Below are 17536 nucleotides of genomic sequence, written 5' to 3' on the forward strand. Positions count from 1 at the left end.
GTTTATAGGCAAATTTACTGATGATTTATTGTGAATATATAGGATTTACTCTATAAGAGACCTCTTTAAAGCATTCAAATTGGAGAAGCTACTAGATACATAAGTAGAAAGAACTCTTCTCTCGAATGAGATATTCATTAGTTGTTTGGACAAACATAGGTAAAGTTGAAGACACAAATATCAGGTAGAAGTTTAGATGTCCATTATTTCAGCATTACAAGGACATATCTCCTCGAAACTCACTTTCTCCCAACAAAAGGTTTGATAGGACTTTTCATCCGATCTTGTCAAATTGGAAATCTTGATCTCGGGATTTAGAAGTCTCTCCGAGCCTAAGGCCGAGCCCTAGATTTGCTTTCACTATCCATGCATCTAGGTTAAATAAGGAACAATATAATCTTAACAAGCACACATTACAAGGGAAGAGAAACCAGAACTCAAGCCCACATTGTTCTTTGATGAATTTTCACACAAAGATTAGATTCTTACCATCGAAGTTTCCTCTTCCCTCAGACCCTCCACCACTTGCTTCTTCTTCATTTCCAGATCCAAGTTTGCCTTCCCCAGCAATGGACTTGGAATAGCAACTCCAACTATCAAGCCTACTATACGAATCTTCATGACTCCATCAGCACGACACACTTCAACACTATGGTCACAGACCCTCTCAACGGCACCTCATTCCCTGTGAATCACGTCGATCAATCTTCCAGCATCCAGACCATTGACACGATTGGCAGGGGATGCCATATCATTCTTCAATCTTTGTCTTGTGAAATGGTTCATACCTATCAAGCCTATTATACGAGTTTCCATTGCCTGCGTTGGATTTCTCTGCACCGCTCTAGTAGTCGTACGTATATCCTTTCTCGATGTTCTTCCAATATGCACAAACTTATTCTCCGAATACAGCTTCAGCTATCAAGCCTACTATACTTCCGTTAAAACCTCGAGAGTTACTTAGCTCTGGTGCTTGCTCTGGTGCAAATCGGACCAAGCACCAGAGTTGAGCAAGTATCTTAATGTGCTTCACCGCCTCAAAGACCGTATGCAGAGGGACGGAGTCTGGACGTAAAATAGTCCACACACTGGGGACTTTCTGACTGGTGGCAAGCAAGATTGGAATGCTTTCACGAAGATGATGTGGTGAGACTTGTGGTTTTGGTATGGACTCCTTTTCTGTGACTATGATACTGCGAAGTTTCAATAACTAATTCCATGCTTTATTAGGAAACGCTTTAGGAGCATCTATAAGCTGAGAAACAATATGTCAACAGCTCGATTTCACTTCTAAGATCAGGCAACGCCGTTCGAGATGAATACTGAGTGAGTGCAGGTAGAGCATTATTTATATCATACATAGGAATTGGTGGATATTACTTGGATGAAGGCTTAAGAGGAGGATTATATATAAAGTTTCTCACCGTATAATCGCAATTCTTAAAAACCCACATTAATTTTTGCCACCTTTTGTGCCAATGCTAAATTATAATCACATGTAAGAGCATGTAAGCACGAAGCAGCCAGTAAATTTTAAATACCGAAATTTAGCACGGAGTCTCCATACAAAATTAAGCGAGATGCCATCATCACGCTGCACCTAGCTTGTAATTTAACCTTACCCTTATAATTCTCCCCATCTCCCATTCGAATTGAACTTTCCCAACAGGAAGACTTCTATGGAATAGTAATGAAACCCCCTTCACCCGTTTCCGCACAGTATCGCGAATTAGGATAGGTGACCCTGTGCTCCCGTCTCCTTTCCCTAGTAATTATTCTAAACCAATACAAAACTATATAAGATCTCCCGAGAAGTATTTCCCAAATCGCGACCCCATCAGAATCAATATCAACATCCATACCATGCACAAGAAAACAAAAACTCCACGCATCTGCGAAGATTTCTATTCATCCTACAAGAAATCTCGCAGTTAGCTCCTTATACCCGTGAAATAGTTGATACAAGCGCAATCCTACATCCGCAGAATCACCAGTTCTCGTGCACATACCGGAGCGAAGATTGAGGTTGTTTTGACTACCTACCTAGGGATTGGAAGATAGATAGGTATTGAAGGAGTTTGACGAGATAAAAAAGTAGATTATAGAATACCAGCGTGTTAGACGTAGGTAGGTAAGCCGTGACAGTGCCTATGGCATGCCTTTCAACTCTTATATTCACTCTATGGTGATTCATCCAGATATTTACATTATTCTATACTGTATGCACATTTCGATCTAATTTCCTAGAGCTATGGAGACTAGGTATAATTTACCAGATACGCCTCGGGATTAACTCGAGTGAATGCTATGTATGATTCTTCATGGAATTCGCAGGTTCATTGCTGGTCCATCTATAGACGATGTTGAAGAAGAAGATAGTCTACACAACCAAAGGTGCGTTTAAATAGATATTCATCTTAACTTCCTTAAATTATTCTTGGCATAATTACCCCGCAGTGTCAGCCTTGCATAGATTAGATGATCGAATCCCGCAGATACATAAGCAGCACAACCGACATGTGCAGTCATCAGAACCAGAGATCTGGATCATGACAAGCCTCCGCATTATACCCTGTGTTTGCAGCTATCCCTAATACGGCAGTTTCTGCTGGGATTCTCGGTTCTAGTGGTCATCAAATTCACAGCAGGTTGCAAAGATGGGAGTATAGAGAGTTTCTAGAATACTATATTACACATGGGAATCCCCACCATATTCGAGCATTTGCGCGACTCGGCAACTAGAGTTACAAAGTACAGGAGAGTCAATGGAACATCCTTATAGAGAAAACAGGTGATTCGAAAACATCAACTATAGAAGTAAAGCAATTAAACCACCATCCGTTTCTAACTCCTCTTCTAATAACCACCGTGTATCATCTTTTGTCAGAACTCGTAAAATCATCAAACATCATAAAGTGTACCAAGCGGTCAGCTCTATCATAGCCCAGTTCGAAAAGTTCAAGTCGAGTTATAGAGTGACGTAGGTAAGAATGAGAAGACTGCTTAGGCAATTTTCTCATTCTCTCTGTAAGCTAGAGTTGGCGATATTGCCTCCTCGTCACCCTTTTCCATTGTCATCATAGAGCTGAAGATAAGAGTTAGCATTGGTACAGGGAGCGGAAATGCAAGAATAGATAAGAATGTGAGTACATACACAGGATCTCCACGAGAGTTAGCAAGAGCAGTTTGTTCACTAGAAGAGTTCAAAGGTGCTCCCGAGCGGCCAGTAGCACGGGTGGTAAAGCGTGAGCGGGTAGCAACAGAGAGAAGTTCCCCAAGTGCCTTGCGACGAGCAATGAGTTGATCCATCCAGTCTTTTGGCTTTGGGCTACCATTCTCAGTGTAATTTGAAGGATTTTGCATACGAGCAATCATTTCTGGGTGCATCTCAATCTCTGCTTTTTGATTATCGAAAGAGCGAGCCTTGAAGATCTTTTGAACAATTTGCCAGCAGCAAATGAGATTTCCTACCCAGATAGCAACTGAGGATTCGCGAATGTACCAAAGTTGATAAGTTGTTGTCATAGGGCTCGAGAAGTTGTAGTATCTGATTACCGGGTTAGTACTCAATCAAAACCTGACACCTGGGAATAACCTACTTGTTCAAGATAGCCGCAAGAATTGTGAAGACAGCGAGAGAAAAGACGCCCATCAAGATAGCTTTGCGCATAGGTGGAAGACGTGCAATGTAAAACATCCAGAGTGGAATGAGGATCAAACCTAAATCAGAACTAATGTTGAAAACCATCTGAACGATGGAATAATGCTGGTATGTCGCACATTGCTCATCTTGAACCGGAACTGCCCAGTATTGTTTGAATGGACGACAGACACCAATGTAGTAGACGAACATGATTACGACATAGCCAATAGCGATGTAACCCATGAGAATCTTGAGTGCCATTTGCAAACTTGGAAGATTGCGACTTGGAAGTAGTTAGCTTTAAAGATATGCTGAAAACAGAACAAATGATGAACTTACCAAAGACGCCACAAGAAGAGCCAAATGCAAATCTTCACGCACCAGGTAGAAGCAAGCATGCATTGTTCAAGCGGAATGACAATGATAGAGCCATAAATGCGCGAAGCCACGTCGGCAGGGTCAGCCATAATTGAAGCCAGCTGCTCTGGAGGGAACAAATTGGTTTCATAACGAGCAGAAACATTAATCAAAATCAAGAGAACTGTATAGAAGCACTGCAAGTCTGTTAGGCGTGAAATATAATAAGCGTAACAAATGATTAATGCCACTTACCATTGTGACACACATGAGCCAATCTTCAAATCTCATCCTAGCCATAACCCAGGTAGCATTGAGACTACAATAAACAACCACGTCAGTTGAACCACTTCACACACACTGGAGTCTCTGGAACTGCTTCGAGAAGGGTAAGATATTGTACTTACATGCGAAAACCGAACAAGACGAAAGAAGGAATCACAAAACCAATAGTATTATGGAGGAGCTCAGAATTCGATGGAGAAACATTCCCACGAGGAATGATCAGAGGGGCCATCTTGACTCTCAGGTCCTGATAACTTGTATCTTTTGGTGATTATTTGTTATGGTTAGACACTGACCGAACTGGAGGAAAAAAGGTTGGTTGTTGTTTTTGATAGAAAGAAGTTTTCGAAACGAAAACTTCTTTAATGGAAAGGTCACAACTCGGAGATGGAAGTGAAAAGAATTCAGAGTTGAAGTTGAAGTTGAAAGAGAATCAATTGATGAATGTGGATGTGAATGTGAATGTGAATATGCAAATTTGTAGATTGTGCCACTATTGGTGAATACCTCTTCTCCTCCTGTCCCAAAATTGACGCTAGTACCAACTTTAAATTTGACACTCCGGCTCCTCATGAAGTCGGCTGAGGGGAGGGGAAACACCAACATTCAAAAAGATAAGAAGAGAGGTGAAGAAGATAAACAGAGAATAAAGGTATTTTTTTGGAAAAGACAAGTATCATCTGAAGAAGTTTCTAAAACCCACAAGATGAAATTTGGAGTCTCACAACCTTATCCGATCTTGTCCTACTTTTTGATATATCGAATCTTCAGCGCTTGGCTCTTTGGATTGGCAAGCAAGCAATCAAGCAAGCATATACAATCTCGGACTCGAGACCAGAAGCTGCAAGCTGCCACCTTACTTCAATGTTGAGCAACAGACAATCTTAATGATGTTGTTATGCAGCCCTACTCTCCAGTTTAAGCTACCCCCTCCCGTTCTGAAAGTTCTTAGAGTTCTCCGGAAAGTTACCATACCATTGCTGACCGGTTCAACGATTTTTTTCTAGGATTGGCGCCACAAATTGAGATGCGAATCACACCCTTTTCGACTTCACAGAATCTAACTCTTGATCATCGAACGGGAAATTGCATACTTTGCAAGGTTGCTATCCATAAATCATACGTTGAAGCTTGGCACAGCCGTGAAACATATCAAGACCAGTTCGGCAATGTTGCAGTGGTTGTGTAAGAAGAATATGCAACTACCCGCAATAAGTGAATTCTTTGGCTGTTGTAGCGAGAGTCGTTGCTGACACACAAAAGACTTTGTTGTCATCTTTAGCAAGAGCGATTCTGCAAGGCAAGGGCATACTATCTAGATGCACCAAAGTTACATACCTTTACATGACTTCTTACATTACTAAGTAAGCCTCTGGGTTCGCATTGCAGCGATCTACGAAACACAAGAGGATCTGATTGAGCGGAAGTCAGAGTTTGACAACGATCAAAATCTGGGGAGCTGGTAAATTTTGTACTCTCTGGCACGACATGACTACGATACAGTAGCGCTGCTCTGGATCGCCGACCAAAGTACGGGATACCAATTATCCGAGGATGGCATCCCAGTTGCTCCTACCTTTGTCAAATTTGCATAGACAGATATAAGGAAACACGTTGAGAACATTAAGAAACGTTTCTCATGCCAAAGTTTGGGGTCAGATTCTTGACTAGACTCTATAACCCTGGGTGAAATATTTGGGAAGTTCACTGACAGCCGTCTAACAATATTTGTAACCCTAACGCCATGCTCAATTCATCAATACTCATTCCTTCATTCCTTCATTCCTTCATTCATTCATATTATGCCACAGGGGTAATGTATGCCCTCAAGGCTGTCGTGGCATCACCGTCATGAGCCTTCAATAAGTCCGTGGCCTTGATCTTTGTCAATTCGAGTTCCTCAACCTGTAATGGAAATTTGATTAGCCTCAAGCACTAGGATCAAGCATCAGATTATAGCTAGGAAGTAGTATTGATGAGGGGATAGGAGAGGCAGAGCGTGATCAGTAGAAGAAAAGCTGACAGCAGGACTTTAAGAGTTTTGGTGGCCAAGAACAAAGACTTTATCTTGCATAAAGAGGATTTAACTCAAATGAATGCTCAATAACTGAGTTCTGTATATTAGAGTTAACATACCAATAAATTAACATCGGTAGCTTCAACCTTCACTATCTTCTTCACAGCTTTTTTCTCATCTTCCTTCTTTGCAACCTTTCCATTCGTGGAGCCGATACCTGCCAACCTTTCCATAGCTTTCCTCACAGCCTCTTGATCTACCTCTTTCGTCGCGGTCGATTCATCTTCGCGAGGGGCATCGAGAGAGGAGAGAGCGGCAGCAGCTTTGCGATCTTCTGCCGACTTGGCCTTTTGAGGGATTTCATCATCTACATCACCTGTAGTTGCGCCTTCAACTAACGTAGGAGGTTGAGACTCGGACATTTTGATAACAAAAAGATTTGCTGATAGACGTTAATTGTTCTTTGAACTTTGCACCAGGAAGGCAAGATTGTCGGAGTGACGTCTAAAAGGATCCAAGCACAATCATTGATTTTAGTTTAGGATTGGGGCTGCAAATCCCACACCTGTAGGGCTGATACTGGCTGACAGACAGGCTTATATCGGAAAACTTGTTCCCCGACGGTAGCCTGATATAGCCTAATCCTATGAGGGGCTGAGGGGTACCCAACCACAAGCTCGGGCCAAGTGAAATAGCCTTAAAGCCACACACTTTAATTTTATTATTTGAACCCCTCCTCCGCAAAAATAATCACATTATTTCTCCAACTTCCTTTCTTTGTTGTTTAGATCTAACTGGCTGTTGCATTACAGCTCGGAATAGCTTCATAATTTCCAATCTAGGAATAACATCATAGCACCTAATTCCTTCAAAATGCCAACCTTTGGTCCTGGAGCAGAATTGGGAATTGGTTATGATGGAGCCCAAATGGCCAGACCCATTGACTCACATCACCAGGTCGAGCCATGGTCGCCAAGCTCTTGGACTACAAGACCGATCAAACAAGATGCAATATATGAAGACCGCAAGAGCGTAGAGAAATCATTGTCGAAACTTCAACGCCTTCCTCCTATTGTTACTCCCACGGAAATCATCCAGCTCAAAGCAAGTTTACGGGATGTAGCTCTTGGCAAAGCATTTCTACTTCAAGGAGGTGACTGTGCTGAACTATTTGACTACTGTGAGGAGAATGCTATCGAATCCAAGATCAAGCTCTTACTTCAAATGAGTTTGGTTCTCGTCTGGGGAGCCAACAAGAAGGTAGTCAGAATCGCTAGAATGGCTGGGCAATATGCGAAGCCGAGATCAAGCCCCACAGAGATGGTAGATGGCAAGGAGACCCCGTCTTTCAGAGGAGACATCTTGAATGGTTATGAAATTGATGAGAGAAACTTGGATCCACAGAGACTTGTGAGGTAAGCGGATACCTGTGGGGCTATGGTACTTGACTGACTCGCAGCAGTGCATACTTTCACTCCGCAGCTACTCTCAACTTCATTCGCGCATCTCTTTCGTCTGGTATTGCCGACCTGCATAGCCCAATGAATTGGGGCCTTGGTCATGTTCGGGACCCAGGCTTGCAAGAGCAATACTCGAAGATTGTAGACTCTATCAGTGAGAGTTTACGTTTCATGCGTACCATTGGAGCAGATACAGCTGATCAACTTCGAGGAGTTGAGCTCTATACTAGTCATGAAGGTCTCCTACTTGAATATGAACAGAGCCTCACTCGACTTCTCAAAGACCCATCTCAAAACTTACAAGCCGGTGCAAACGCCGAAAAGAATGTCGATCCTACTAAGGATGGAAAGGCGTACTTCAATACATCAGCACATTTTCTTTGGATTGGTGACCGGACAAGACAAGTGGACGGGGCACATATTGAGTACTTCCGTGGTATAGCCAATCCTATTGGCGTCAAAGTAGGCCCTACAACTTCTTCCTCAGATCTTTTGGAACTTCTTCGAAAACTCAACCCAACAGTAGAAGTTGGTAAAATAACACTCATCACTCGTTACGGGGCATCAAAAGTTCGCACACTTCTTCCCAAACATATTCGAACAGTCGAAGATAGCGAATATGCCCGAAGCGTCGTCTGGCAATGCGATCCAATGCACGGGAACACAAGATCTACGTCGACCGGCATCAAAACGAGACAATTTACAGATATCTTCTCCGAACTTCAAGAGACCTTGGCAGTCCATCAAGAAGAAGGAAGTTATCTTGGAGGTGTTCACCTTGAATTGACCGGTGATGCTGTGACAGAATGTACCGGCGGTAGCGAGGAGCTTGCCGAAGAAGATTTATCTTTGAACTACACCAGCTTTTGCGATCCAAGATTGAACGAAAAACAAGCACTAGAAATGGCCTTCTTGATTGCAGGTCATTTCCGTGAGGGACCTGCCAAAAAATAGATTAAATGAATATCTAGTACACATGATTGTCGTCTGCGCTGGAACGCTGAGACTCCTTGTGACTGCACACCTTCTTCCCTTGTTTCCAATTTCTCTCTTATCACCCAAAGGTTTCATCAATGCGAGCTTCCTGGTCCTCCACATTCTCATTAAAGAATGCACGTTCGTGCTTCAATGTGTCCTGCCTCTTGATCTATATCTATGCTGCGTAATCAATGCTCTTATCTATTTGTAGGTCGGGCTTTCTCTTTCCAATACACATATGCATTAATATCAGACTTTTCCATGATTGATATGGATTGTGTTATTGCGAGCGTGCCTTTTTATTGCCGGCATTGTATATTATCGATATATCTACATTTATTCCAGCTAAATATATACATAAAAAGCATTTTATCATCATCCTAATGTCATTTGCTCAACACCATGCTTGAGCATTCTTCTTAAACACAGGTACCGACAACACTATCAGTGCTATTCTTAATGTAAGAGTATAGAGGGTTAGAAGAACCCGCACACAAAACACCTTTCACAAACACACCTGCAACCAAGTCGGCGGCAACAGGAGAAGTATGAGTGTGGTCATTTGGATAATAGGTGTCAACAGTCTTAGCACCAAGAACAGCGTACTGATTAGCGAGATATGTACCGTGGTCAATGAAGCTAGCCTTGCTTCCAACGTTTTCAACAACAATCTTGCCATATCCGGTGAAACGAGGGGATGTGTATGAGCATGTGCCTGTCTCACATGTGTTGTCTGGAGTGGGAGAAGAGATGATGACATGGGCGCCTTTCGCAGTCATGAGCTCGGTGGCATTAGTGAGATAGGTGGGGTATGTTTGAACGATTACACCAGCGTCTGTGGTGCAGGTTTCGTTGCCGGCTCCGACGCAATCAGAGCGGCCGTTATCGGTGGGGGTGAGGGATCCTCCATCATTGTGTCCGAACTCAATGATGACGATGTCGCCGGATTTTATGGTATCAATGACGGCGCCGAAGCGATTTTCAACGGTGTAGGAACGGGCCGAGCGGCCGGCTTTGGCATCATTGACGACGGGGATGGTGAGGGAATATGGGAGGTATACACCCCAACCTGTAGTCATTAGCTACATACACTATATGAAAATCTTGGTGAGTTATATCTACCTTGAGTTCCAGTTCCACCCCCACCGAGAGCCATTGTAGAATCACCACACATATATACTGTTGGAGATGCAGCTGATGCGGCGAATACGACAGCGCTAGAAGCAACGAAGGTACTGGAAGCAGCAACGATACTTGAGGCCACAGAAGTAGCGGCAACGGTAGAGGCGCTTGTAGGCGAAGCAGTACTTTCAGGAGCGGCAGCTGATGAAGTGCTTGGAGGAGACCATGTTGGTCTTACATGTTCCCCGTTTGACTTGCCATATGCGTGATTGAATGGGACCGCAGAAACGGAAGCTGCCATGGTGGCCAAGAAAAGTCCTGATGTAGTCTTCATGATTACTTTCTACGATTGTTTGATTTGAGGGTCTGGTTTTTCGTATTTTGTACTCCGAGGATAGTGATGAAGTAAAAGATAAAATGTCAAGCAGGTAATGAACAAGAATAGAAAAGAACGAATGTAACCTGTACAAGCAACAGAAAATGAATGAATAGTACAAAGAAGAAGCAAGTCACCGAGTTCAAATAATGATAGACGGATTGCAAAAAAGAGTACTTCGTCCTACCTTGGGTATATATTCAATCGCACTATCCCCCACACAAGGAATCATGTTTCCGCTTGGGGGATCTTTAGATGAAGGAACAATAGTTCCTTTACCCATTGATGCCGTGCAAGTTTCCACGCCCTCCTGCCTTTCCCATCAATAGACGAACATGTCTGTACCAAATCGGGCCAAGAGATCTAGATTACACGACGAGATCTCTTATGATTGGTAACATTTTTTAACGGAGATGCTCGAAACGAACCCAAATGACCGAAGCTAAGATCTTAACAACGACATTGACGAGCAACCATACCAGAGAGAGGCGTGTGGCTTGGATAATGTGGGTTTTAGATAGAACGAGATGGGATGGTATTGACAGTGGTTGAAACCTAAATTGTGAAAGATAGATTGTTTTAAATTAACGAGGGGACGGGCGCTTAATAGAACGGGAATCACATTAACTCGAAGGGGAATTTCTTACTCAATCTATGCCTGAGGCATTAATGTTAGCATATCGGAGGTTTTTGAATATCCCGAGTAGCTATGAGACGTTTGGATGTATTTTCAACAAGGCGGAAGCATTGGATGAGTATTGTGTGCAGTACCGGTAGATCTAAATATCCAGCATTGAGTTTCAACGCTTGTGTTGAGGCCCCATGTAGTTTCTTGTGTTCCTGGCTTGAAGATAGAATTATACTTTCCACCCAGCTTACCCAGATGTTCCAGACTTATTACCTCCCCCATTCCCCGCTGAAATAAAACTTAAATAGCAAACGAAATTTTGCAGGAAGTCTTAAGAGATCACATTAATCTTCATCTACCCCTTGCATTTTCGTCCGAACGTTCTCTTTTTGATCTCATCTTGACTCTACTCTTAGCTTGGCTTCATGATCTCGTTTTTCTCTAACAAGCTTTCTGTTTAATTTCCACATTGCTTTCTGGATTAAAATGAAGAAAGTGATAGAGGGCATTCGGCTCTCAACAGTCAATGTCATGGAAGTATAGGGTTCAGATAGAATTCCGGGTAGACAAGCCATGTGTGTCCATTTGAGTTGGTTCTAGCTCATATTTTTGGCATGACTTAATTGCCTTGTGTGGAATTAACCAAAAACTTTTGAGCAGTGATTTTGATTTTGTTGATAAGACTAAGGAGTAATGATAATAAGAAAGGCGAGCATTATCACAAGATCCATTACTCTATAACTGAAAGTTCACAAAAAAAAACGCAGCTTCCAAGCTGTTGCCACTGTTCCCAAGTGCTTGAGAATATCACTGACATACAATCTCGAAGTAGTCATTTGCTTTTTCCCACCAATCATGCCCATTACCCAATCCAATCCACACTGGGTGAGCTCATATTATTACCACATGCGCTATCATCGCAGGTATGTAACAAGTGCCTACAATCCTTCAAGCATTCCACTTTGTTTTTCCTTTGAATCCCTGTCACTGAGTCATATATACCACTATGATCCGATTTTGGTACCGAAGGGAATCTCGCTTGGATTTTCAACAGGCTTTCGCGCGCAGCGGAGATCCATGGTGAAGACGAATTTCTCTTAGGAAGATACAAATTCAAATCGACTTGTGGAATGCCAGTGTATTTGTCCTGAATCAAAGACAGACTTTGCCGAGCTGACGACCTTGATGCTGATATAGTTTCTGATGTATCTGAAGATATCACAGGTTGCATGTTGTGGCAGGCTTTCTTACCATCCCTCAGATTACCGTAGGGGCTTGTGGGGGGCGATGGGATTGAACGTGTAACGGGATCTTTGCTGCTGTTGCGAGTGGCAAGCGTCGACCAGAAGCTTGCTGGCTCCGCTCCGCTTTCTAAATTCAATTCAGGAAAAGCGGCATCTTGTAGGTGTTGGAACCATGATTTTTTCCCTTCGCAGTGATTAGGTTCAACCGACAAACAATCAAATATGGTAACTTTTCTCAGCTTGGACAACGTTTGTGAGCTCGCACATCTTCGAACTCCTGTACATGACCCAAGCGAAGAGCCGATTGCTGTGGCATTTCCAGAGCGAGCTGGTGCTTTAGGGTGTGCTTTAATGATACTTTTCTTTCTTTCTCCACCAGTGTCAGATTTTTGGCGTTTCGGAGCATCGGATTCGAAATTATTCAACCACGAGCATACTCTATCCGGGGGGCTGATGGGAGTTTCGTTAAGCCATGAGTTCCGCGTTATAGGGGTTGTGGCCATACCGCTTAACATGGGTGAACTTATCGCAGTTCGAGCATCAATTCCAATGCTATAAAGTGAGTAAGATGGGCGAGCATTAAGTCCTCTAGAAACTATGTCGCCCAAGAGCCGGGATTCACGAATGGGAATAGATATATCTGGGAGTGGGGAACGCCACTCGTTGGTCGATTTTCTAGGAAGGGGAGGAAATGAAATTACATGATCTTTAGGTGATTCTTGTTCCGTACTTGTAATGAAGTTGGCATCATTCCCATTTACGACCGGCTCACATTGCCAGGACCATTTGCTGATGGACATGCGTGCATCGTTGGGGTCGAAAGTGCCTTTATTCTTGCTAGGTCGATGGTCCTTATCGACATCTTCTCGATGAAGAAAGCTTTTTGTCGTATCGTCATATCTAGGGCTTGCAATATCTTCTTGATCTGTGCTGGCCTGACTGGAACACTTTGACTCACCTTCGAAGTGAGCATGGTCTCTCTCACTTACATGAGATTCTTGTTGACTATGCTCCTCCCAAATTACTTCGTGCACACTTTCGGGATTTCCTTCTGACTGTCGGTCAAGCCGGCCAAAATTTGATTGAGAAATTCCCAAAAAGTTTTCCGGATTTCCTGATATTTCCGGGTTCACAATACATGTTGGGGAGCGAGGCAGATTAGGAGAGAATGTTCTGGTAGTAGAGTTGCCAAATTGTGAGGTCTCTTTTGAGTTGTCCGATTGTGCTGCATGTATGTGAATTTCACAGGAAGAGGGGCGCACCATAGGTACTACGCCTTTACTTGTGAAAGACAATGACGATAACCTGCTCCCACGCGGTGATTGATCTTGGCTTGAGCCATTTGCGGCTGAGACAGGTGGGCGACTTCCGTGTGTATGGAGTAGACCTGCTTGGAGCAATTCCATTACAGCTTCGACATCCTCTCGAGTAATGATATACGCCTCTGAATCTTGTGGTAGGTTCTCCGAGTAGGTTGGCTGGCGACTCGAAATAGAAGGTATGCCAGACATGGTTCCTGGTGTCGTAAAAAACGGCGAAGTTCCCATGTTGCTACTCATGTCGGATTTATTGGATGCGCTGGGTCTTCTCAGGGTTATAGCAGAAGGTTTCAGCAATTGACTGTTTGTGACCTTTCGAACAGTGAGCCTGTCACGAAGAGAGCGCACCATGTCGTTATATCTAGCACCAGCAGTGAACGATGAACTTCTGTTTCGCTCGTCAAGAGGATTAGAATCAAAGAAAGCGTGTCGAGTTTTCGGGGTTTTTTCTTGCACATGTTGACCAGAGTTGAGCTTCAGTAGCGGACGAAGCTTAAGTTGGCGTGTGCCAATTTCGACTGAGCTCCATCTTCTTGATACAACTGGAGCAGCTGGTTCAGACATAAGCCTTCTCTTACCCAGTCTCTTCGGTAGGCAATGATCCCTACGAGTGTTTGGTAATATCGCGCCTTCCAGGGCTGTTGGCGCAACCTGAGTTGGAGGAAGCCAGTGCGAGTTGTAGTCCCGCTCCGCTGCAGCTATTTTCTTGGCCTCCTTTTTCAGTCCTCGATTGCACGTTCCTCTGCATCGACGCTTACGTGTCTTGCCCATACCCTCAGTGTTTCTCCTACCCTGCTTCTTGACCATTGTGAGACTTTCAGAGCTTAGTTTGCGTGGCTTGTATGGGGCAACTATTCTATCTCGAACTGAGGACATACTATCGGTGGTACATGAATACTCAAATGAGCTGATATGGGAATTCTTTGACGAGGAGGCCAGCATTGGGCTTCCCTCTGTCGGGAATAAAGGTGATGCACTTGATGATACTAAATCGATCTCGTTATGACCGCCGCGCGGTCGGCTTGGTGTAGAGGGACGTCGGCCTTCGAAATAATCATTTTGCAATGCATGCCGAGATATTGGAGCCGTGCTGCAAGGCGATTTTTGTGTATATGGTAATGAAAAACCTTGTGGAGGTGTCCGAAGTCCAGGAATATCTACAACACACAACTGTCGTGATCTGGAATTGAAAGATCGATCGCCACTGGCGACTTTCCGGCCCATTCCCAAAGGGACGCTCAATATAGAAGATGGAAGTGAAGTCGGGGCATTAGGCCGTAGGGGAGGTTTTTGGAAGGGCTGGTCATCAGTAAGACTCTGGCTGCTAGTCATGTTTGAAGTGATGGTAGATGCTGCAATAGGAATAATTTTCGGATCTTTAAGGTCTATAGGGTGTGTGGAAGACATCGTAAAATAGGTAATAATCACAGGATAATTTAAAACGGAGAGTAGGAAATAATACAAGCAAGTAGAACGTCGGAACTAGCATCGAATTCCAATACGTGTACTGGAAGAAGAGAAATTGATGAAACTTGAAATGGTGATAAACAACGATGGTATATCTGCAGCTTAAGAAAGAACCACTGCAGCCATAGTTGTGTCGTGGGGAAGCCGCTACGATAAAGACCACTACTAATGGCCGTTGCTCGTTATGAGCCATGCCACATCTCCAATGACTTGGTAATCGAAACTCAAGTTTACAAGCCTAAGTTCTGTAAATCTAGAATGATGTTACATATAACAGGACATCCGGTAGATTACGAATCGTCCCTCCCATGATTTGCATTAGGGGCGCACCAAGATTCCTGGCAACATGGAGGTATTGAATAGACAGTTTAAATTCTTACACTGACCAAACCAGAAATTGCAAACAGTTTTGTGTATTGCTTGTTCAATTGGATTACAATACGCGAAGAAAGTTGAAGGCTTGGGAAAGATACAAGCTGAAGATGAATTATTTGCACGTGATATTTTGCCAAGATCACCTGGCGGGGCGGGCGTAAAGCATCAACTTTGCATTATATATTTTGAAGTGTGTTGCTGCACAATGCAATGAGCCAACGACAAATGAATGCCAGCCCAATTTATTCCCCGCAAATCAGGTCGTCACCGTATAGCCTGTAAGCGCAATTCTTCTATCTTGTACATTCAAGGCTAAAATGATACAAAGGCATTGCGCTATACAGGACCTTGCTCGAACAATGTCTTCGGGTTCCTATTCCGACTGAGCTCCAACCTAAAGGATTGACTCATCCACTAAAACATCTTGTACGCAAACAATTCCGGCGAAATGTACGAGAACACAGCCCAAAGATTGTTGTCGCTGCACTAAAAACGGGCTATGAGGTTCGTTCGCACCATTCAGAAACATCATTGCCTATATGTTCGATACTGACGAAGGCATTGTCCAGGCAGAGGAGCTCATTCGTGCCGCTGGCGATGGCGACGCAGATTCAAGACATAAGATTTACGACCTACTACACTACCGGAAATCCGTAGCCACCAGATCCGCGCTCGTGCCTCAACCTCCTAAACTTAAGATTCGTTATCCAGAAGCTATTCCAGGTGTCCCTAAGCTTCTCGAAACTCGTCCTTTACCGTTCGAAAAACTCTCTGGGCCTCGCCACGTACCTAAGTTTGCGAAAGCAATGGTATCAAACTTTCTTCGAATACAGAAACCGCAAAGTCCCTATCTGAGCCGGGTTTTGAGGGACAAAATAGACACCAGACAGAAGCGCGTAAATTCTCGTGAAAGAATAGAGTATTTGGAGGAGATAGCTCTCGCAGAAAATACTTGGGAAGACCTGATTGAGGATCAGTTGGAGAATGAGGGCTTGAGTGTAGACAAGTGGAACAAGAAACAGCCTGGATTGGGATGGGGAGTTGGATTCTGGGAGAGAGACCTGCAATTGGCCGACGCTCATGTGAAACATTTGATGGTGAACGAGGCACTCAAGGTTGTCGAACTGTCTAAGAAACAACTAGAAATAGTGGATAAGGAGAAAGAACTATGGAAACAAGAGAGGGGCCAAAGGAGACATGACAAGAAATTGGCTAGATTAGAGGAGAAGTTTCAGGTCTAGTCTAGCATGAGCCAGCTCCAATTTAGGAATCCGATGGCTCCTAATCAAGATGAACAAGTTACTCTGTCACATTTTCTGGTGTGCTATTCTCTTACGGACATTTGCTCAAAGAGATTGGGGATAGAACTCGAAGAACTTATTGCAGCCTTGCGAAAGTAATCACCGCTCGTTTTATTCGTTTGTTTCTCCTTTAGTAAATATCATAACGGGGATATAAAACCTAATTTCGCCGCGCTGATGCATCCGTATCAACCTAAGAAATGTCATATGCATAACCCGTCTCTCCACAGCCTAACAAATGTCGTGATCTCAAAATTGCTCGTGTCATGATTCGTTTCGTAGATGCGTAAGGTAATTATTCGTATGTAGAGCCCTCTTGTGGTTGAGGGAGTTTCTTGTTGGTAGGAGATGCCATGTACCTGGATACTGTAAGCCTCTATCTTCACTATGCAAATATGTACGTTGTGAGACTTACTTTCTCAACTCGGTCAAGACAGTCTCCATCGTATTGTGGCGTTGCCAGTTCGCAAGGCATGCAAACTTCGAAGGGTCGACCTAGAACATCAGTTAGCTCCGGCTACTTTTCATGGCGCTCAAATTAGTATGCTAGCTAACCTTGCCATCATCTTGGACACCGGGAAGGTTGATCTTGTTAGTGAACTTGATGGTTGGTGGAACATCGGGATAGTTCTCTCCACAATGCATGGTAAGAGAGTAGATGCGATTCTCATGGACGCTCTATCGGTACGCCCGTTATTAGTTCAAAGCCAGTAGATACTAATAAGTACAAGTAGAAACATACGTGTGGAGGACCAAGAATCGTGCCATTCCAGTTGGACATATACAAATCGTCGCCGTCTGTCAGACCATAAGAGCAAGCGTCTTTGAATAACGAGAATCATTAGAGGTTGTCCAACTTCAATGCTTATTGACATCCGACTCACCAGCTCCAAGACCCTTTTCACCCTTCTCTAACTCCTCTAGCAATCTAAAGTTTCTTGGTACTTTCGCCATCTTTTTCCTT

General features: G+C 43.6%; 7 protein-coding genes across 7 annotated transcripts; 2 read left to right on the top strand and 5 right to left on the bottom strand.

The window, feature by feature from the left end:
- Positions 1–2706: 2706 nt before the first annotated feature.
- EAE97_002968 (uncharacterized protein) lies at positions 2707–4517 on the bottom strand (the record flags this gene model as incomplete). The annotated part of the gene is made up of 6 exons (XM_038873480.1): positions 2707–3085; positions 3155–3547; positions 3600–3926; positions 3983–4197; positions 4256–4319; positions 4408–4517. 6 exons carry the CDS (start codon positions 4515–4517, stop codon positions 3004–3006), a joined length of 1191 nt encoding a protein of 396 aa, XP_038735343.1. The 3' UTR covers positions 2707–3003.
- A 1568-nt stretch (positions 4518–6085) lies between these two features.
- Positions 6086–6724, bottom strand: EAE97_002969 (uncharacterized protein; the record flags this gene model as incomplete). The annotated part of the gene is made up of 2 exons (XM_038873481.1): positions 6086–6190; positions 6422–6724. The coding sequence occupies 2 exons, from the start codon at positions 6722–6724 to the stop codon at positions 6086–6088; spliced, it is 408 nt and encodes a 135-aa protein (XP_038735344.1).
- Positions 6725–7056: 332 nt separating this feature from the next.
- On the top strand, positions 7057–8907 carry EAE97_002970 (uncharacterized protein). The gene is made up of 2 exons (XM_038873482.1): positions 7057–7717; positions 7765–8907. The coding sequence occupies exons 1-2, from the start codon at positions 7176–7178 to the stop codon at positions 8714–8716; spliced, it is 1494 nt and encodes a 497-aa protein (XP_038735345.1). The 5' UTR covers positions 7057–7175; the 3' UTR covers positions 8717–8907.
- A 252-nt stretch (positions 8908–9159) lies between these two features.
- On the bottom strand, positions 9160–10196 carry EAE97_002971 (uncharacterized protein; the record flags this gene model as incomplete). Its single annotated transcript, XM_038873483.1, has 2 exons — positions 9160–9809; positions 9863–10196. The coding sequence occupies 2 exons, from the start codon at positions 10194–10196 to the stop codon at positions 9160–9162; spliced, it is 984 nt and encodes a 327-aa protein (XP_038735346.1).
- A 1532-nt stretch (positions 10197–11728) lies between these two features.
- On the bottom strand, positions 11729–14836 carry EAE97_002972 (uncharacterized protein; the record flags this gene model as incomplete). Its single annotated transcript, XM_038873484.1, has 1 exon — positions 11729–14836. The coding sequence occupies one exon, from the start codon at positions 14834–14836 to the stop codon at positions 11729–11731; it is 3108 nt and encodes a 1035-aa protein (XP_038735347.1).
- A 664-nt stretch (positions 14837–15500) lies between these two features.
- Positions 15501–16512, top strand: EAE97_002973 (uncharacterized protein; the record flags this gene model as incomplete). The annotated part of the gene is made up of 3 exons (XM_038873485.1): positions 15501–15549; positions 15600–15775; positions 15841–16512. 3 exons carry the CDS (start codon positions 15501–15503, stop codon positions 16510–16512), a joined length of 897 nt encoding a protein of 298 aa, XP_038735348.1.
- Positions 16513–16867: 355 nt separating this feature from the next.
- EAE97_002974 (uncharacterized protein) lies at positions 16868–17526 on the bottom strand (the record flags this gene model as incomplete). Its single annotated transcript, XM_038873486.1, has 5 exons — positions 16868–16931; positions 16988–17067; positions 17128–17250; positions 17315–17394; positions 17457–17526. The coding sequence occupies 5 exons, from the start codon at positions 17524–17526 to the stop codon at positions 16868–16870; spliced, it is 417 nt and encodes a 138-aa protein (XP_038735349.1).
- Between the last annotated feature and the right edge of the window lie 10 nt (positions 17527–17536).

Source organism: Botrytis byssoidea, assembly GCF_014898295.1.
Source record: "Botrytis byssoidea strain MUCL 94 chromosome Unknown BBYS_005, whole genome shotgun sequence".
In the NCBI taxonomy this organism is placed as follows: Eukaryota; Fungi; Ascomycota; class Leotiomycetes; order Helotiales; family Sclerotiniaceae; genus Botrytis; species Botrytis byssoidea.

Coding starts and splice junctions, on each gene's coding strand:
- EAE97_002970 (XM_038873482.1), top strand. CDS start 7,176: ATGCCAACCTTTGGTCCTGGAGCAGAATTGGGAATTGGTTATGATGGA. Junction 7,718..7,764: donor GATCCACAGAGACTTGTGAG/GTAAGCGGATAC, acceptor GACTCGCAGCAG/TGCATACTTTCACTCCGCAG.